The 21,877-nt window shown below is 41.0% G+C and overlaps 1 protein-coding gene across 1 annotated transcript in view; it reads left to right on the forward strand.

Annotated features, from left to right (window-relative positions):
* The window catches only part of scg3 (secretogranin III), a 31,390-nt gene extending 15,218 nt beyond the window's left edge, over positions 1-16,172 (forward strand). Inside the window, exons 9-12 of the mRNA XM_085968641.1 lie at positions 5,895-5,978; positions 6,097-6,210; positions 13,947-14,033; positions 14,814-16,172. Of these exons, the coding sequence (XP_085824767.1) occupies positions 5,895-5,978; positions 6,097-6,210; positions 13,947-14,033; positions 14,814-14,932 (404 nt within the window). The 3' untranslated portion in view covers positions 14,933-16,172. The remainder of the gene's footprint in view (positions 1-5,894; positions 5,979-6,096; positions 6,211-13,946; positions 14,034-14,813) is intronic.
* The last annotated feature ends 5,705 nt before the right edge of the window (positions 16,173-21,877 follow it).

Below are 21,877 nucleotides of genomic sequence, written 5' to 3' on the forward strand. Positions count from 1 at the left end.
CTCACCCGAGGAGACCCGAATTTCTGGGCCAATATGACCAAAGTTACTTTGAGAATAGCTTATAGCAAAAGCTATTGATTTCTGCATCTTCCCTCAGCTCTACTATCTATGTGCCTTCAGTTGTAACTATTTTCTAACTGTTCTACTACCAGATTATATAATCACGCTTTTCAGAGGGAAGAAAAATAATGTTTGAATAAAATTCACATCAGACATTGAAAGATTGGCAGATTGAGTTCCTTAATTGCCATTTAGGCTGTCTACAGTTTTACCTCCTGTCAGTCACCGGCTCAAAAATGCAGGCTTAAGATAAAAAATCAATCCCTTAAAATGTTTTTCAATCCAATTCAAAGACATTTGAAAATATCATTACATACCTCTGGTCAGTGTGATTACGGTGATAAGACACAGCACAGCTAGAAATCAACTGCAATATTAAAGTGTATGGCACACACAGGTGGTGGGGAGAGACAGGAATCGTGTGATGGTACACTTCACACTTTTTGCATGGCTCCAGTTTTTTTTCTTGGGAAGTAAAAGGGTCATAGTTGACCATCAAAGGGAAAATTAGGAGCTTAGTGCATCGTAAAGGGGATTATTATATCAGGCATGGAAAACATACCGAAGCTGTGATTTGTTCACCATTAACTTCAATAAGTTACCAGCATATCACTTTGAAATTCACCTTCACAACCACAAGGTCACACAGGAACATTATAATGCCATTGATAAATATAGAGCATGCACATTTTACTGGAAAACATATCAAGTCCACATTAAATATTAATTTTATTGATGCAAAAGCTTGGCAGTTGAACCTTTAAAGTGAAGCATTTTAAAAGAGCTGCCTTTATCGAGCATTACAAAATAGTGTGTTTTCATCTATATAGTACCGTATTTTCATTTACAGTAACGTACATCATTTCTAGACTGATTTCTAGAATCATAGAATAGTGCAGCACAGAAGGAGGCCATTCGGCCCATCGAGTCTGCGCCGGCTCTTTCGAAGAGCAATCCAGTTAGTCCCACTCCCCCGCTCTTTCCCCATATCCCTGCAATTTTTTCACTTTCAAGTATTTATCAAATTCCCATTTGAAGGCTACTATTGAATCTGTTTCCACCACTGTTCTACTACCATATTATATAATCACGCTTTTCAGAGGGAAGAAAAATAATGTTTGAAAAATATTCACTTCAGACATTGTCAGCTGTGGCTCAGTGGGTAGCACACTCACCTTGGAGTCAGAAGGTTGTGGTTTCAAGTCCCACTCCAGTGGACGTGAGCTCATAAATCTAGACTGTCACGCCAGTGGAGTGCTGCACTCTCAGAGGTGCCGTCTTTCGGATGAGATGTTAAACCGAGGGCCCCATCTGCCCTCTCAGGTGGATGTAAAAGATCCCACGGCACTATTTCGAAGAAGAGCAGAGGAGCTATCCCCAGTGTCATGGCCAATATTTATCTCTCAACCAACATTTAAAAAAATTATCTGGTCATTGTCATGTTTGTGGGACTGGCTGCCGCGTTTCCCACATTACAACAGTGGCTCCACTTTAAAAGTATTTAATTGACTGTAAAGCACTTTGAGACGTCCAGTGGTTGTGAAAGGCGCTATATAAATGCAAGTCTTTCTTTTTATTGAAAGATTGGTGGATTGAGTTCCTCAATTGGCATTTAGGCTGCTCAAAAATGCAGGCTTAGCATAAGAAATCAATTCCTTAAAATGTTTTTCAATCTAACTCAAAGTCTTTTGAAAATATCATTACATACTTACTCTATCATTACATATTTACTCTATCTAAATCCTTCATGATTTTAAACACCGCTATTAAATCTCCTCTTAGCCTTCTCTGCTCCAAGGAGAACAATGAAAGCAAAAATGCAAACATTATAAAAATCTTAAATATTAGTCCAGCGTCTGTTTCCGTTTTCGTCATTGTTATTTTAGTCTATATTTAAATAAGGAGATTGCAATCAACATAGGCATCCCCATACATACAGCCTGAGCTTCCCAAGTGTCAGCTTGGCTCAGTTGGTAGGACTGCCATTACTGAGCTGTAAGATTGTGGATTTGAGGTTAAAGCCAGGAGTTTGAGCTCATAATCGAAGCTGACACACCAATGCAGTACTGAGGCAAGGCGGCTTTGCTGGAGATGCCATCCTTCAGATAATGCTTTAAACTGAAGTCCCATATGTCCATTCTATTGGATATTAAATATTCTATGGCACTGCTTGAAGAGCAGCAAGTCCTTCCTCAACCAACGCTACCAAAAATAGATTAACTGTCATTTTATTCATCTCATTAATGTTTGTGGGATCTTGCTGTGCGCAAATTGGCTACCATGTTTGTTTACATAACAACATTCAATGTACTTCAAAGTCATTGACTGATCCTTCAAGGAGGTGGATGGGAAAAAGGCAATGGATGTGGTGTACAGGAAACTCTTTCGTATCCGGCACTGACGGGTCCGGAATGGTGCCGGTTGATTAAAAATTCCAGATAACGGAGAGGCATATCTACTGAGGCTATTTTTAACAAACAAAAATAAAAAAAATCAAGAAATGTGCCGTATAATTGGGTACTCACCTACAGAGACTTCCGACAGCGCCAAGAAGCCGAGTAGTAGCAGTTTGGAGAACTACCCCCACTGACTAACTCGGCCACCACGGGAGACAGGGCGGGCTTAACAAGGTCAATCAAGGGAAAATAGCGTGGGTTGGCCAGACGTCATTGGGGGCGGGACTGATATCCGACAAGCAGCAGTCCCGCCCCCAACGATAAAATTCCCCCCTATGTTAACATTTAAGAATAGCTTAGCTAGGTGGTTGTAGGCTCGGAGAACAAAGTGATATTGGAACAGAGCAGACACATGCTTGTGTGAAGGATAAACACTAACACAGGCTGTTTGGGATGAAGGGACAGTTTCTGTACGGTAATTTCTATATAATTCTATATAGATGAAGTGGTTTCAGACAGTTCTGAGTAATACGATAAGGCATTATATAAATGCTCATCCTGTACATGCATATCATGTGAACTCTGTGATGGGGCTTGTGTTTCTTTTTAAAGTTTTTCGGGTGAATTTTTTTGCCCATCAAAGTGATGGATGTGATTGTTGGAGAATGGAACACTTTCCATTTCATGCACTAACTATCAGAGCAAGCACTTCCAAACCAGATAAAGGACAGTTATACGCATAAATAAACTCGACTTACACGTCCCAAACAATGTGCCTCAGGCCCAATCCTAGACACCCACAAGCACAGCATTTTTCCATTCACTATGCCAGCCATCCTTTTGCCCTTCTGACTGAAATTGCCAATTACAGTGTCAGCTGTGGCTCAGTGGGCAGCACCCTCACTGCTGAGTCTGAAGGTTGTGGGTTCAAGTCCCACTCCAGGGACTTGAGCAAATAAAGCTAGGGTGACAGTACTGAAGGAGGGCTGCACTGTCGGAGGTGCTGTCTTTCAGATGAGATGTTAAACCGAGGCCCCGTCTGCCCTCTCAGCTGGATGTAAAAGATCCCATGGCACTATTTCGAAGAAGAGCAGGGGAGTTATCCCTGGTGTCCTCGCCAATATTTATCCCTCAATCAACATCACTAAAACAGATTATCTGTCTGCGGGAGCTTGCTGTGTGCAAATTGGCTGCTGCATTTCCTGCATTACAACAGTGACTACACCTCAAAAAGTACATCATTGGCTGTAAAGCGCTTTGGGGTGGCCAGTAGCAGTGAAAGGTGCTATATAAATGCAAGTTCTTTCTATTTAATGCCAATTAGTGCATATTTGGGCTAGTTTTGTACTGTGGTCCCACACCCACTAGAAACTTGACAAACTATAGAAAAATATAAGAAAATCAGGGATGAAGCCATTCCAAAGATGAGGCCATTCACCCCATCAAAGCTCACTCTCTCTCATCATGGAATCTAGTTGTGTTTTAAATAACCCTAACGTTTGCTTTGTAATTTATTCCAAACATTAAGCACTCTGAGCTAAATAATGTTTTCATGCAGAACCCTTAAAGCCAGAAGAGATGAGACTTTTATCCCACGAGTCCGAGGTGGATTTGAACACAGATGCCAGAGGTGAAAGGGTGACGGTCTTTATCTCCTCACCCCTCCTTATGCATCTTCACACGTATTTAATACACTCGAGAGCATGATGCAATAAGCCATTAAAATGGAAAATAGTTGAATTTGCTTGTTGCAAGACACATAATTGTTGCAAATAACAATTCTATTTTATGTTCTGGTTATATTCTTTTGCTAAAAATCATAACTCTTAATAATAAATAGATTAGAGTTACATTCTAATACGTCACGCTGGTAATACAGATTTAATAAATCATATTTTAAATACCAAACTGATGTTGAGGTTTTGATAGTACCATTCATTTTCCAAAACGATTTAGAGTTTTAAAAAAATTCAAGGAAGGCTCCTGTATAAATCAAAAAGTGCCACAGTCGCCGCTGAAATGAATATACAGCTAAGCAAATTCTGGCAAAACAAAGGAAATTCATAAAGACTGAAAGCAACACTCAGTAATCTTTAGAGACCTACCTTGTCGTTGGGGAACGAGAATAATATGGGTCATGACAATCAAAGCATTCCAAAAACATGTACTCAGGGATGTTTGATATATTCAGCAAGATCATCAAGTGGGACTGCAAATATTAAACGCTCATGGAAATGCTTTCTACATGGGATGCTTGTCGCTATAGGAACTAAAGTGACAGCATGGTATGATTCTACAGGAATTGGAAGATAAAAGCCTTAGTTGCTTAGATACTGGCACTCCATTTATGTCCAGACCGTACATCTACTTAGGATTCAGTTGATGCTGAGCAACTAATGTGATTCAGCTGTTGTTAGGTGCTTGAATGGCCTGCTTTGAAACAGCGGCTTTAATTTCAATTTGTAGCAATGTCATTTACGCGGCAGTTTCTAAATGAAACTAATTTTCTCCTGTCATTAACTCCACGATAAAAAGTGAGGTGTGAAAAAGAAGTTGAGTAGCTGTCTCGCTATCCATCGCTATCTGTTAGTCTACAGCTGTGACTAGTTTGTAATAATTAGTTGCATTTACATTTGAAATACATTGTATGTCTGTGTTACATATCGTAAATTAGATAGGAATTCTTTTAACATAGACTAAGACACCAGAATACTGTAAACCATCATACAGATATATACATGAGCTTATGCCATTTTTTATTAGAGCCAGGATCTTGAGGGGGGAAAGAGAAAGAATGGTGAAATGGACACCACTATTTGAGACCTGCAATGCAGGAACAGTCTTTCTCTGGGGACTTGAACATCTGTTGGAGAAAGGGACATCAATGTAATCTGTTATCTGGAGAATCTTGTCTGTTAAGTAGTTAGTGCATCTGGGGCTAGAGCGTCAACAGAGATAAGTCTGCATCTTGGACCTGTGATTATTAATGAGGAGCCTGGAATGCCCATCTGGATCAGCTTGGTGCATCAATCGGGAAAAAACCTGAGCGCTGTTAGTGTTAGGCTAAGCCATTTATTCCTGAAGGCTTGGGCAAGACATCAAGGTGAAGCCAACATCAGATGAATCTTAATGAGATGTGGATGAAGAGTTGACAACTGCACAATAACTACCAAGTTGGTTGAGGAGTTTACATGCGGTACAGATTTTTTTTTACATGTTATACTAGGGTTACAAGAAGGGATTTTTTTGGGGGGGGGTGGGGAGGGGGAAGAGAAAGGAAAAAGATTTGAAAAAGCTTGTTTTTTGACCAGAATTCAAATCAAATCACTCATCCCCCACATGTAACCAGTTTGCTTATGACTGTATATTTATAGATTGTTTTGAAAGGAGTGTGGATCATCCTGTATTTGTGTCAAAATGAACTCTGTTTCCCTGCAGAGAATTTGGATGCAATGATAGCCGTGCAGACAAAGAACAAGCTTGGAAAAGTCAAGGCATATTCCATGAATAAGGAAGCAGCAGGTAAAGTTGAAATCTAATTTTAATAAAATAATTGAAACAATTATATTCCCTCCGAGGATTACTTTCTGTACTAATGTTTATGTCTTATATTAAAATGAGGTTTAATTGCTTTCTGCAGGTAAGAGTGATGACATAGACAGCACAAAGCACAATTTGGGAAAACTGGAGAAAGAGACTGCAGGTTCTGACGACTCCACAAAAGAGGAAGTAGATAAAAATGAGAATTCTAAAGGTAGGCAGTTCACAATTATTCCCTTTAACCAGAGCTGTCATTCTCTTCACAATGACTGAATAAATGCGAATGATAGGCTGTCCTAATGCCTATTAATGTCCGCAACGGGGAACGGTTTCACAGGAGTTTACAAGTGCGCAGTGACAGGAAAGCGGAATACATTTTGGAATCTCGTTAAATCGTTGATGTGCTGCACCGAAATAGTATTCACTATATAACAAATATAGTGCATTATGAAGACGACAACTTGGGTGGGGAAATGGGCTGAATGCTCAACTCCTCACCAAAAGGTAGCATGTGGAAGTCCCAGGGCTGACAGAATTGTACATTAAATGACTTTAAGTGGTTCCCACCTGGGCTGCTGGACAGCATATAACATGGGAGTGAGAACTAGATGGAGATAGGATTCCCTTCTCTTCTGGTTGCCTTTAACCTCCTGATCTACCAGCTGCACCGCATCCTTCATTTAACCAGAGCTGTAAGTCAATGCCAATAATTTGCTGCTTGTCTGGGCATTGTGCTCGGTATCACTACATTCGATCTGCAAACTATAAATTCAAATGCAGTGTGGATCTTTTTAACTCATACATGGATACCAGACTAACATAGAAACATAGAAGATAGGAGCAGGAGTAGGCCATTCGGCCCCTCGAGCCTGTTCCGCCATTCAATGAGATCGTGGCTGATCATCCAAATTCAGTACCCTTAAGGAAGCAATTTCCTGCTGGAGAATACTCCCATTGACACTATTATATAACCAAACCTCATTCTTGATATTCTTTTTAATGATTAATGAAAAAGCTTCTAGGATGCAGACCAAATGGTGCTCAGCCACGACAACTGGTGCTTTTGGATAATCAGAGGATTTGGCCAATTCTAAATCTAAGTAGGTATTCACCTAGATGGAAAATAAACCTGAGGGTGAAAGCATTAGCAGTTGCAAAGGAAAGTACAGCAAAGGCATGTTTTCTTTTTATTCCTGGCCAATACCCTAGGTAATGATTACCTTTGCTGATTGAAAGTCTAGTGCACATGACAGTAAATAATCAAATGCTGTCCTGATATCGGAGAGGTAAGCAAAATTGAATTGTAAATGGTAAACTGCTTCCTCTCATTGAGAATTACTTCTGTCCAAAAGATTTCAAGAGTATTAAATTCCAAATCTTGCTTGCAGGAAGTTGCTAACACGTATTTGAAATATAGCTCAGATCTGCCACCGTCTGTTCCTTGGCATCTCTAGAAGCGACAGATGAATTAAAGCATCATTCACTACCTGCTCTATTAGGAATGATTTTCAGCTAGCCCTGTATGTCAGAGTCTGAAAAGCCAGTAAAAGAGAACAGATTGTCTCATGCTTGCAAAATGTAGTGTAATGTACTCCTTCAGTGTTGTATCATTCTATAGAAAAACAGAATATTTTTTAAATGGTGAGAAACCATTAAATGTTGATGTTCAGAGGGATTTGGGTGTCCTTGTACACGAAACACAGAAAGTTAACAGTGGGTAAGAAAGAAAGACTTGCATTTGTATAGCGCCTTTCACGACCACTGGACATCTCAAAGTGCTTTACAGCCAATGAAGTATTTTTGGAGTGGCGTCACTTTTGTAATGTAGAAAACGCGGCAGCCAATTTGCGCACACCAAGCTCCTCCAGACAGCAATGTGATAATGAACAGATAATCTGTTTCTTTATGTTGATTGAGGGATAAATATTGGCCAGGATACCTCCCCTGCTCTTCTTCGAAATAGTGCCATGAGATCTATTTACGTCCACCAGAGAGAGCAGACGGGGCTTTGGTTTAATGTCTTATTTGAAAGACGGCACCTCTGACAGTGCAGCACTCCACTGGAGTGTCAGCTTAGATTTAAGTGCTCAGGTCCCTGGAGTGGGACTTGAACCCACAACCTTCTGACTCAGCGCATGAGTGTGCTACCCACTGAGCTACATCAAGCAGTTAGGAAAGCAAATGGTATGTTGGCCTTTATTGCAAGGGGGTTGGCGTACAAGAGTAAGGAAGTCTTGCTGCAATTATATAGGGCTTTGGTGAGGCCACACCTGAGGTACTGTGTACAGTTTTGGTCTCCATAACTAAGGAAGGATATACTTGCCTTAGAGGTGGTGCTACAAAGGTTCACGATATTGATTCCTGGGATGAGAGGGCTGTCCTATGAGGAGAGATTCAGTAGATTGGGCCAATACTCTCTGGAGTTTAGAAAAATGAGAGGCGATGTCCTTAAAACATATAAGATTCTGAGAGGGCTTGACAGGGTAGATGCTGAGAGGCTGTTTCCCCTGGCTGGAGAGTCTAGAACTAGGGGGCATAGTCTCAGGATAAGGGGTCAGCCATTTAGGATCAAGATGAGAAGAAATTTCTTCACTCAGAGGGTTGTGAATCTTTGGAATTCTCTACCCCAGAGGGCTGTGGATCCTCAGTCGTTGAGTATATTCAAGGCTGAGATTGATAGATTTTTGGACTCTTAAGGGAATCAAGGGATATAGGGATCGGGCAGGAAAGTGGAGTTGAGGTCGAAGATCAGCCATGATCTTATTGAATGGCGGAGCAGGCTCGAGGGGCCGAATGGCCTACTCCCGCTCCTAATTCTTATGTTCTATGATAATTCAAGTGCACAAACAGTTGTCAATTTGTCATGGGCAGATGTGAATCCAGGTTCCAGATCAGACAGTAGAAAAAGTTTGCGATATCTCTCTTCACTACACTATGATTTGTGATGCTGGAATTTGAAATCTGGTCCCAGGGATATCTAGATCCATTTTGATTCTATCCCCATATTTAATTAAGTTTCTCTTGAACTGTCAAAGCTAGCGTGCTAAATATTTGGGGATCGTTGTGTATCCTGGAGCTTTGGTTGATTACTTTAGGGATTAGAGATTAAATGGATGAGATAGGTCATGATGGATAGCAGATTGTAAATCGTCTGTCAAAGGAAGCAGCTTTTCATTGATGCCTTGAAGGAATATCAAGTATGATATTTGGTTGTATAATGGTGTGAATTGGAGCAATCTCCAAAAATGAAGTTGTTTCCTTAGTCTGGTGTTCATGTATGAGCCAAAAGATCCAGATTTCATAATAGTTCACACAAGTTTGCACATAAACCTATCAGCAGCTCTGCAATGCATTGCCATCCTTTTTGAAGTTGTGTGGACTGGTGTAACTGAAATGCATGGAGTGAAATCGGAAGGTGTGGGTGGCACAATTAAAATAAAGCGTCATAACTACTGGCTAACTGAACTGCAGTTCAGTTGTTAGGAAGTTGCTGAAAATGAGACTAACAGTGAGCTTTCAATTATGAATCATAAAAAAAGGATGGATCGATTCCTTTCACCTTCTGTTTGTCTTTTTGTATCTGGACCTCAGAGGGCTGAAATAAAAACAAGAAATGCTGAAAATACACCGACCAGTCAGCATCTGAATCGCGACACAGGATAAACCAGCCTCTTCTTGTAAATGCTGAAAGCCCTGTTGTGCATTTCCAGCAATTGTTTAATTTCAGTTTTTCTGTGTCATTTTATCTCTACTATTACAGAGCTGATATCCTAATGGCTCACTTGAAAAATATGGCTTTGCAGAAAACAAGGAATATTTGAAAATATTACATTTGTAGTAATTCATTATTCAGGGATAGTAATTTATGCCTGTGTTTGCCAAGCACCTTTCTAATCACACAGTGAGTGAAGATGCTCATTTAGCACGTTCTCTAATAATAGCGATCACTTCTGGAAACAAGGTTGCATTTCAAATAATAATAAAGGCCTAAACAGTCACTGCTATTTATATGAAGCAAAGCTTCTCTGCATATTTATTTGATGCTGTTGCTTCTGTAATCGTCGCTGTACATGAGCTAGAAAACAAAATGTTTGTTTCAAGTCTGACTTGGAATTCTGCTTATGGTGGATCTAAGCCACCGTCCTATTAGCTGCACTCCATATAACCTCCTGAGGTGCTTACCATCTGCTTGTTGAATAAAATCTGTTCCACTACAGTAACTAGAAGGTCACTGCAGCCATTTAAGAAATTGTTTGAGGACAAAATGGACATTCCCAGCATATGATCAATGGAAGCATGTTGTCAATGGAAAATGGTGGAACAGAAAATTGTAAATTCTATTCCAGCAACACTAAATGTAAACAGACTAGATTTTTTTTTTAAAAAGCTGGAATCACAATGCTAAAAGTACTTTGTTAATTGTCCTAATACAGAAGCAAAATACTGCGGATACTGGAAATCTGAAATAAAAACAGAAAATGCTGGAAATACTCAGCAGGTCAGGCAGCATCCATGGAGAGAGAAACAGAGTTAACGTTCCAGGTCTGATGAAGGGTCATCGACCCGAAATGTTAACTCTGTTTCTCTCTCCACTGTTGCTGCCTGACCTGCTGAGTATTTCCAGCATTTTCTGTTTTTATTTTTGTTACTTGTCCTATTGTGTACCAGAAATCCGTTAGAACATTGCTATCTTACATTCCATACTTAATTTTACTGAATAGTAATCTATTCTAAAATCAAAACAGAAAATGTGGGAAATATTCTAGCCGGTCAATCGGCAGCTGAAAGAAAAATATAGGTTCTGCTAAATTAGTTTTTTATCCCCACAATTCTATTCTACCTAGACTGTCAATACAAATTAAGTTAAAGAACGAACTTGCATTTATATCATCCAAAGAACATCCCAAAGTGCTGCACAAGCAATGATTTGTTTTCACAGTGTAGTCAGTGTTATGTAGGCAAAAGTAACAGCCAGTTTGCACATAGCAAGATCCCACAAACAGCAAACAAGATAGATAATCAGTTAATTTGTATTGGTGGTATAGATTGAAAAATAAATGATGGGCAGTACACTAGGAGAACTCCCCTGCTCTGCTTCAAATAGTGCCTTGGGGCCCTATTACAACCACCTGAAGAGGCAGACGAGCCTCAGCTTAATGACTCATCTAAAAACATCACTGACATAAGAAAACTACTAGGCACTTGGTCTAAGCGTTAAACAAAGCTTTAATCAACTGTTTTACAACATGGAGGTCTAGTTGTGTCCTTCACTAATCCCTGTTAAGAATGTCCTGCGCAAGCTGGGCCCATGCCCGAGTATTTATACTCTGCCTGGACAGCGCCACCCGCAGGCCGCTCGGTATTATTTCCTAAGTCTTTCTTTCATGAATGACTGATTCATGTCAATCATCTTCAACGATACAGCACTCCCTCACATACTCAGTACTGCAGTGAAGTGCCAAGTCTAGGTTATGCACTCAAGTTCTAGAGTGGTCCTTGAACACACAACCTTCTGGCACAGAGGTGAGAGCGCTACCACTGATTCAACGGATAAAGCCTGTAAAGGAACTTTTGTACTACTTGAATAAACCTCCCACCAAAATTATATTCAAGCTAAAGTATTTTGTTTGACAAAGAAGGCTGCCACCTCCACAGGATAATTAAAGTTTAATGTCATTTAAATACTCAGTAAAGTTGTATCGCAAAAGACTACTATGGCATGCTCATAGCACTAACCTATGTAAAAGGGATCGATAGTAAAAGCCTAAAGATTACTTTTTAATAATGGGACCAACTGTTACATCTTGCATTGGTTTGTCAATCTTTAATGACGTTAGATGATATTTAATAATGTGCCCTACATTATCACATTGCTGTTAGTGGGAGCTTGCTATGTGCAAATTGGCTGCCACATTTCCTACATTACAGTGACTACACTTCAAAAAGTACTTAATTGCCTGTAAAGCGCTTTGGGATATCCGGTGATCGTGAAAGGCGCTATATAAATGCAAGACTTTCTTATTTTATACATTTCAGTTCTTACAATCATAAGATTTTTCATATCTGAAGACACTAAGTGAAGCACTAAACAAACAACAACAAGGGTGTTGGGGTGTGGGCGAGAAGGGGGTAGCATATTTGTAGAACCGAAGCTACATTAGAAGACTGCATATCCTTCAACAGAACAGGTCGAGTGTATAAGGCACTGTGATATAGGTAGCCCCTTTGATTTGCACAAATGTTTTATAAATCAAACACATATAGGAGACACTTTCATTAAGAACATAAGAAATAAGAGCAGGAGTAGGCCATACAGCCCCTCGAGCCTGCTCTGCCATTCAATAAAATCATGGCTGATCATCGACCTCAACTCCACTTTCCCGCCCGATCTCCATATCCCTTGATTCCCCTAGAGTCCAAAAATCTATCTATTTCAGCCTTGAATATACTCAAAAAGACTCAGCATTCACAGCCCTCTGGGGCAGAGTATTCCAAAGATTCACAACCCTCTGAGTGAAGAAATTCCTCCTCATCTTAGTCTTAAATGGCCTACCCCATATCCTGAGACTATGCCCCCTAGTTCTAGACACTCCAGCCAGGGGAAACAACCTCTCAGCATCTACCCTGTCAATCCCCTTCAGAATCTTGTATGTTTCAATGAGATCACCTCTCATTCTTCTAAACTCCAGAGAGTATAGGCCCATTCTACACAATCTCTCATCATAGGACAGCCCTCTCATCCCAGGAATCAATCTAGTGAACCTTCGTTGCACCGCCTCCAAGGCAAGTATATCCTTCCTTAGATAAGGAGACCAAAACTGTGCACAGTACTCCAGGTGTGGTCTCACCAAGGCCCTGTACAATTGTAGCAAGACTTCCTTACTCTTATACTCCAACCCCCTTGCAATAAAGGCCAACATGCCATTTGCCTTCCTTATTGCTTGCTGTACCTGCATGCTAGCTTTCTGTGTTTCTTGCACGAGGACACCTAGATCTCTCTGAACACCAACATTTGAATGTTTCTCACCAATTAAAAAATATTGTTTTTCTATTCTTCCTACCAAAGTGAATAACCTCACATTTCCCTAACATTAAACTCCATCTGCCACCTTACTGCCCACTCACTTAGTCTATCTACAGTATATCCCTTTGCAGATTCTTTGTGTTCTCCTCACAGCTTACTGTTCATTAGCACAATGTGGACCTGGGTTTGAACCTAGTACATATTGATGGGATAAGAATCTGCTCTCTACTGACCAGAAGGGTCCTACATGAAATGAACTTGGGTCAGTCGCAACTCAGTCCCTAGTGACAAAAAGACCACTTCATTCCATTCGCCTATGGCTCCGTGTGTCTATGCCTCCATTCTCGACCCACTTCACTGTGGGATGATGCCAAACCTGAGATAAACTGCTGTTCCCTTTTTTTCTGTTGCCTAGTCTATTATAAAGTAAGGTTATCCTGTATCCATACTGCAAGCGAGACTATTAAAACTATAGTATTTGCAGTGATTTTTCCTCTGTATCTGTAAAGTGCCATGGTAATATATTTGAAAGCAGGTGCCTTATTTTGGAGTGTTGAAGAAAGGTAATACTTTTGGATGTTAGTGAAACACTGGCTTGAAATGAAACTTGTTGCAACCAGTTCCATCTTGCTATTAGTTAGAGCCCTGTAATATATTTTGTCATCACTGAGCACTGTAATGTTTAGCTAGAAACACCATTTATTGGTCAGTGGGGTGAAAACACTGCTGAAGCAGCACTGTGTCATTTACATTACTTGCATGAGGTGCAGTGTTGGCAATAATATTGTTTTACATGAATTGCGTCATAACGTTTCACAAACACACAAACCTCTTACGTAAGACGGTGACCCTTTAAACACTAGTAATGACACACCGTCCTAATTACCCAACAGCTAATGGCTCTTTTTTTCCCCTTCGGTCAACAGATTTTGACAAAACAGAGTCTTACCTGTCAGCAATCAGAAAGAATATTGAATGGCTGAAGAAACACAATAAGCAGGGAAATGGGGAAGGTACGCTCAGCAGTATTAGGGATCAGCAGTAAAGGAAAATGACTAGCTTCCCATTAAAAAAATTGCAATATACTCAATGTTTATTTGATCTATGCATAAACAGTAAAGAGATATTGTGGTTTAAAGCCAGCTTTGTAAATTAGATTATTTTTTAGGACTCATTGATGGAAAGGACTCCATTCTACTGTGTTTATTTCAATCTATGGAAAAATAGGATCACAACTCCTTTTGTACCAGATGTGATGTACTGTGCATGCAAAAATAAATTCATTTGCATCCTTATTAGAAACAAAATAATCAAATTCTGAATGATCAGAGCATCATACTCTTCTTTGCGTGTAGTGAGTTTCATTCTTTCAGTTAAACTATATATCATACATCGTGGAAAAATTAAGTCTTATAACCAGAAAAACTCAAAAAGCTCTTCTCCCTCTAAGACACTTTCAATCATAATCTGCATGACATTCTCTTATTGTGTTCTATACAAGTGTTGTCGTGGGTGGCCAACTTCTGTTAGTTTGACCACAAGAGTCTTCTCAGCAAAAGAAACAATCAGTTACAACATTTGATAATTACATTTCAAGTAAGTCACACTTAATTACCAATTAGTAATATTTGGAACCAACTGTTGAGGATGCAGTCAATTTTTCCTTCTGGGTCTAAATACTATTACTTAGTGAGGGTGTGTATTAATTCGTCACTTTCCAAATACTGTCTATCCATTATCTAGATCATTGTGTGAGTTCAGTGCTGAAATAGGTGTTCTATAATTTGTTGCAGAGTATGACCTTCAGAAGCTGCGCGACATCATTGATCAACAAGTTGACACCTACGTGCAGAAAGGAATCCTGGAGAAGGGAGAAGGGGATGTCATTAAACGTATTTACAATAGCCTGTGAAACTCTCCAATTGTAAGAGGGAAGTGTCCTGGTTGTCAAGATCCTTCAACAATGGCCGGCACTGCAACTTTACTTACTTCTAGTTCATATTAGGCTGTGTGTAATAGATTTTTTTTCTTGGCTATTCTCCAGTGTCAAGCAGGCTGTAAACTAGAATAGGGGGACAGAGAGCTAATAGAAATAGGAGGCAAAAAGGAATGATTGCACATTCCCAGTGCTGACAGGCAGGAATGTTCTGAGATAGCTGGAAGCACAGGTTCCCAGGAGCAATGAAGCCAATTTAACTTCCCCCTATTTCGGAATAGAAACTGCTGGATGGGCGACATGGCCATTGCAAGCAGTAAAGCTTTCAAATCTTATCATCCATCTTCAAAACGTAGGACTGTAGTCGTGAATAGAGGCCCCCAAAAAAGTTTATGACAACAAATCAAGTGTTCAATCTACTAATAATCTTTAAAGGAAAATCCACAACCTCTGATGCATGTCAAAGTTTGGTCACATAAATGCAAGTCCTGGTAGATTTACAGAAAATTAGATTTGTGCATTCTGGTTTTCCTTCCCAGTTCTAAATTTATTTGTGGACTCGATGTGTTCCTGAAAACAATCACTTGCAACGACAATTCATCTGGTGAATTTTAAATCATACCTTGAAGAAGTCTCTTTTAATTAGGCATTTTTAGCGAATTGCAGTAGATTTATAAAAGATACGAAGAGTTGCTAGAAGTGTCTTTAGTTGTAATAGACTCCTGATGTTTTATTTCTGTTTCCGTTCCATGCCAGTAAATGGATTGTACCGGATAGTTTGGTTAGTGTATGTTAGTTCAGAAAACTATGCTGACTTTTTCTGCCAAAAAAATGGTTACTGTAACAGAGTACTAGAGTCACACGAGTGGAAACATCACTCTCCACTGCTTGAACTGTGAGTTTGCAAACTAATTCTTATGTACTTGTGTCTCCATCGTTAAATCATAATATCTGCTCCTCTAAAATAATCTGTGTAGAGAATGGGGGGAGGGGGACAGACAAAGTCCAGTAATGTATCACTTATCTGAATGAGCAATAGTGGAGTTGATATCTGAATGGCTTGTGTGCGAAATTTTGTGTCCTTTGTGCATGTAAATGGCTCCCATTCACGTGTCGTCAGTAAAGCGCAAAACGTATTTTGTTCAAGTGTAAATATTTGTTAAATTTTCAAACTCGTGTAAAAAATCAATTAAACTGTTTGAGTTTTCTTTACAAACTTACAGTTAAGTTATCCTGGAACAAGAGTGATCCTCACTGTGCATTTGAGATGGGTTCCCCAGTTCACACACAGGTAGCATAGTGCTTATGTTACTGGATTAGTAATCCAGAGACGTGCATTCAAATCCCATCTACTGGCAGCTAGGAATTTAAAAATTCAGTTAATTAAATAAAAATTTGGAATTAAAAAGCTAGCATCAGTAATGGTGACCATAAAACTACCAGATTGTCACTAATGTCCTTTAGGGAAGGAAATCTAGTGTCCTTACCTGGTCCGACCTAAATGTGACTCCAGACCGACAGCAATGTGGTTGACGCTTAACTGCCCTCTGAAATGGCCCAGCAAGCCACTCCGTTGTACCAAACTGCTAAGACAAAGTCAGCACTGTGGGGAGTACCTTCACAAGGACTGCAGCGGTTCAAGAAGGTGGCTCACCACCACCTTCTCAAGGGCAAGTAGGGATGGGCAATAAATGCTGGCCTTGCCAATGATGCCCACATTTCATGAACAAATAAATAATTTTAAAAAACAAGGGGGGGGGGGGGAAAAGAGACTTCCAAATCACTAATGGTCTAATTTCTTTTCATAATGGTCAACAAATATGTATTACGAAGGAGTTCAGCGAAGATTCACCAGGCTGGTACCTGGGATGGCAGGAATGATATACGAGGAGAGATTGGGTCGATTGGGCTTGTACTCGCTGGAGTTTAGAAGAATGAGAGGGGATCTCATCGAATCTTATAAAATTCTGACAGGACTAGACAGACTAGATGCTGGAAGGATGTTCCCGATGGTCGGGGAGTCCAGAACCAGGGGTCACAGTCTAAGAATAAGGGGTAAGCCATTTAGGACAGAAATGAGGAGGAATTTCTTCACCCAGAGAGTGGTGAACCTATGGAATTCTCTATCACAGAAGGCAGTAGAGGCCAATTCATTAAATATATTTAAGAAGGAGTTGGATATATTTCTTAAGGCTAAAGGGATCAAGGGGTATGGGGAGAAAGCAGGGACCGGGTACTGAATTTGGATGATCAGCCATGATCGCATTGAATGGCGGAGCAGGCTCGAGGGGCCGAATGGCCTACTCCTGCTCCTATCTTCTATGTTTCTATTACAATTACATAATAATGCAACAGTACAAATCAAATTAACTGTAGCAATTTTTTTTTGGAGCATCCTGGATGGAGACATGTTTATCCAGCTCCAGGCTCCTGTTTTCGCAGGCTGTAAGGGCTTTAAATGAAATTAGTCTGACATGTCTCAAGTTTGGCACAAGTTCACAGCACACAAAGTTATCTTCAAATAGGTCCAAATTGGCAATTGTACTCGGAGGAGTCTGCAGGATGACTTGGTGGGAAATGGATAATGTACCTAAGGGGTGTATTAGAGATGCTCTTGTGAAGTTGACTCCAAAGCATATTATTACTGCAAAGAGGGAAATTTTCTTTGCATCTATTATACCGAACAACAACTTGTTTTTTTTATATAGTGCCTTTAACGTAGTAAAATGTCCCAAGGCGCTACACAGGAGTGTTATAAAACAAAATTTGACACCGAGCCACACAAGGAGAAATTAGGACAGGTGACCAAAAGCTTGATCAAAGAGGTGGGTTTTAAAGAGCTGAAGGCACGGCCACCAATGGTGGAGCAATTAAAATCGGGGATGCTCAAGAGGCCAGAATTGGAGGAGCACAGAGATCTCTTCGGAGGGTTGTAGGGCTGGAGGAGATTACAGAGATAGGGAGGGGCGAAGCTATGGAAGGATTTGAAAACAAGGATGAGAATTTTGAAATCAAGGCGTTGCTTAACCGGGAGCCAATGTAGGTCAGCGAGCGCAGAGGTGATGGGTGAACGGGACTTGGTGCGAGTTACCAGGGTGTGCCTCATACAATGGATACTCAAAATGAAAAGTGTTCCATTCCCCATCATGATTATCTCTCAGAGCACAACATTCACTAAAAACAACGTAAGATTTCAGATTTTAAATAGAACCCGAGAGTATGCTGAAAGTAATCCCAACTCCACGCAAATCATGTTTATTTGTTTTTAAAGAAAAAAATTGAAAAAAAATTGCATTCACATAATCAATAGACATTTTTAAGCATAAAAAGTTATATAAAAAAAGACAGATTGGTAATTTTAAAAATCTATCATGTCCTTCAGATACTAGTTGCAGGGAGCAGTAGTTGAGATACTGAAGTTAAATGGAAGAACCAGTAGTTTTATTACAAAAGCTGTAGTATTTAAAGTCACAAAAGTTACTTTTAATTTTAAAAGAAAACTTTTGTTTATATTTAAATCAGGAACATTAGAGGGAGCATATTAGGACAGATGATCAAAAGTTTGGTCAAAGAGGTAGGTTTTAAGGAGTGTCTTAAAGAGGGAAAGAGAGGTGGAGAGGTTTGGGTAGGGAATTCCAGAGCTTAGGGCCAAGGTACTGAAGGCACGGCTGCCAATGGTGGCCCGATTAAAATCAGGGATGTGCAAGAGGCCAAAATTGGAGGAGCAGAGAGATCTCTTCAGAGGGTTGTAGGGCTAGAGGAGGTTACAGACATAGGGAGGGGCAAGGTCATGGAGGGATTTGAAAACAAGGGTGAGAATTTTAAAATTGAGGCATTGCCAGACCAGGAAACAATGTAGGTCAGCGAGCACAGGGGTGATGGGTGAACGGGGCTTTGTGCGAGTTAGGACACAGGCAGCAGAGTTTTGGATGAGCTCAAGTTTATGTAGGGTGGAAGATGGGACGCCGGCCAGGAGTGCGGTGGAATAGTCAAGTCTAGAGGTAACATAGGCAGGGATCAGGGTTTCAGCAGCAGATGAGCTCAGGCAGGGGCAGTTCGGCGATGTTAGAGGTGGAAGTAGGCGATCTTGGTGATGGATCTGATATGTGGTCGGAAGCTCATCTCGGGATCAAATACGACACCAAGGTTGCGAAAGGTCTGGTTCCGCCGTATAGTTGGCAGGAAGAGGGATGGAGTCAGTGGCTAGGGAATGGAGCTTGTGGTGTGGACTGAATACAATGGCTTCAGTCTTCCCAATATTTAGTTGGAGGAAATTTCTGCTCATCCAGGACTGGATGTTGGACAAGGAGTTGAGAAGTGGTGGTGAGGTGGAGCTGGGTATTATCAGTGTACATGTGGTACCTGACGTGTTTTCGGATGATGCCGCCGAGGGGCAGCATGTAGATGAGAAATAGGAGGGGGCCGAGGATAGATCCTTGGGGGGGGGCTCCAAAGGTAACAGTGCAGAAGTGGGAAGAGAAGCCACTGCAGGTGATACTATGGTTACGACTTGATAGATAAGAATGGAACCGGGCAAGGGCAGTCCACCCAGCTGGACAATGGAGAAGCGTTGGAGATGGATGGAGTGGTCAACCGTGTCAAAGGCTGCAGACGGGACGAGAAGAATAGTTTACCACGGTCAAAGCCACATAGGATGTCATCTGTGACTCGGACAAGGGTCGTTTCAGTACAGTGGCAGGGGCTTAAACATAAGAACATAAGAAATAGGAGCAGGAGTAGGCCAATCGGCCCCTCGAGCCTGCTCCGCCATTCAATAAGATCATGGCTGATCTGATCCTAACCACCAATCTACTATCACAGAACCATCTCCTGAATCTAACAGAATTAGACACACGAAATAGGAGCAGGATCGGGCTACACGGCCCCTGGGCCCGCTCCGCTACCCACAGGGCCATGACCGATCCGAACCTAGACTCATGTCCAAATTCCTGCCCGCTCCCCGTAACCCTTAATTCCCTTTACTTCTAGGAAACTGTCTATTTCTGTTTTAAATTTATGTAATGATGTAGCTTCTACAGCTTTTTGGGGCAGCATGTTCCATGGACCTACCACCCTCTGAGTGAAGTAGTTCCTCCTCATCTCAGTTTTGAAAGAGCAGCCCCTTATTCTAAGACTATGCCCCCTAGTTCTAGTTTCACCCATCATCGGGAACATCCTCCCCGCATCCACCCGATCCAACCCCTTCACAATCTTATATGTTTCAATAAGATCGCTTCTCATTCTTCTGAACTCCAATGAGTAGAGTCCCAATCTGCTCAACCTCTCCTTATATGTCCATCCCCTCGATTAACTGAGTGAACCTTCTTTGTACTGACTCGAGAGCAAGTATGTCTTTTCTTAAGTATGGACACCAAAACTGTATGCAGTATTCCAGGTGCGGTCTCACCAATACCTTGTACAACTGAAGCAGTACCTCCCTATTTTTATATTCTATCCCCCTAGCAATGAAAGCCAACATTCCATTGGCCTTCTTAATCACTTGCTGCACCTGCATACTAACCTTTTGAGTTTCGTGCACCAGGACCCCCAGATCCCTTTGTACTTCAGTACTTTCCAGTTTCTTGCCATTAAGATAATAACTTGCTCCACGATTTTTCCTGCCAAAGTGCATAACCTCACACTTTCCAGTATTGTATTCCATCTGCCAAATCTCTGCCCACTTACTTAGCCTGTCTATGTCCCCTTGTAGGTTTTTTATGTCCTCCTCACTCACTACTTTCCCTCCCATCTTAGTATCATCTGCAAACTTTGATATGTTACACTCGGTCCCCTCCTCCAAATCGTTAATATAGATTGTAAAGAGTTGGGGACCCAGCACTGACCCCTGCGGAACACCACTAGTTACTGATTGCCAGTCTGAGAATGAACCATTTATCCCAACTCTCTGCTTTCTGTTAGATAGCCAATCCTCTATCCATGCCAGAATATTACCCCCAATCCCGTGATTTTTTATCTTAAGCAATAATCTTTTGTGGCACCTTGTCAAATGCCTTTTGGAAGTCTAAATACACTACGTCCACTGGTTCCCCTTTATCCACCCTATATGTTACTTCCTCAAAGAACTCCAGCAAATTTGTCAAACATGACTTCCCCTTCATAAAACCATGCTGACTTTGTCCTATTAAATTATGATTATCCAAATGTCCTGTTACTGTCTCCTTAATAATGGACTCCAATATTTTACCTACCACAGATGTTAGGCTAACCGGTCTATAGTTTCCAGCCTTCTGTCTACTGCCCTTTTTAAATAAGGGCGTTACATTAGCAGTTTTCCAGTCGGCCGGGACTGATTGGAGGGATTCAAACATGGAGTTGCGGGAAAGATGGACACGGATTAGAAAGCGGAAACCGTGTTGGATGTTACTTTTTACTTCTCGACTTGTCTGCAGCCTTTGACATGGTTGACAACACCATCCTCCAATGCCTGTCCTCTGTCGTGCAGTTGGGTGGGACTGCCCTCGCCCGATCCCATTCTTAACTGTCGCGTCGTAGCCATAGAATCACCTGCAATGGCTTCACTTCCTGATTCCGCACCATTACCTCTGGAGTCCTCCAATGCGCCACCATCAATATTACTTTTTTTTTTTAAATTATCCTTACCCTTGAAATCTTTGTGTTTACCTTTTTCTTTCCCTCCCTGGCACTTTTGTTCAAAGCACAAATGCTGATGACATTGGTAGAGCTGTTTGAAGGTTGGGGGTTCTTACTGATCCCAGCATGATGTGGGGAATGAGCATGGTGAAAGTTAGACCAGTGCTCGGGTTCATAATCATCGCTCACAGCTGAATTAGGTCGGCACGTTGCTGGCTTCATAATTTTCCCAAGTCAGATCCTCAAGTGAAATTCCCCACACCCAACCTAAAAGAGGTTTGATTTTTGAAAGCGGTATTGAATGGGACA

Source organism: Somniosus microcephalus, chromosome 27, assembly GCF_052327205.1.
Source record: "Somniosus microcephalus isolate GS21.2 chromosome 27, FLI_Smic_1.0, whole genome shotgun sequence".
NCBI lineage: Eukaryota > Metazoa > Chordata > Chondrichthyes > Squaliformes > Somniosidae > Somniosus > Somniosus microcephalus.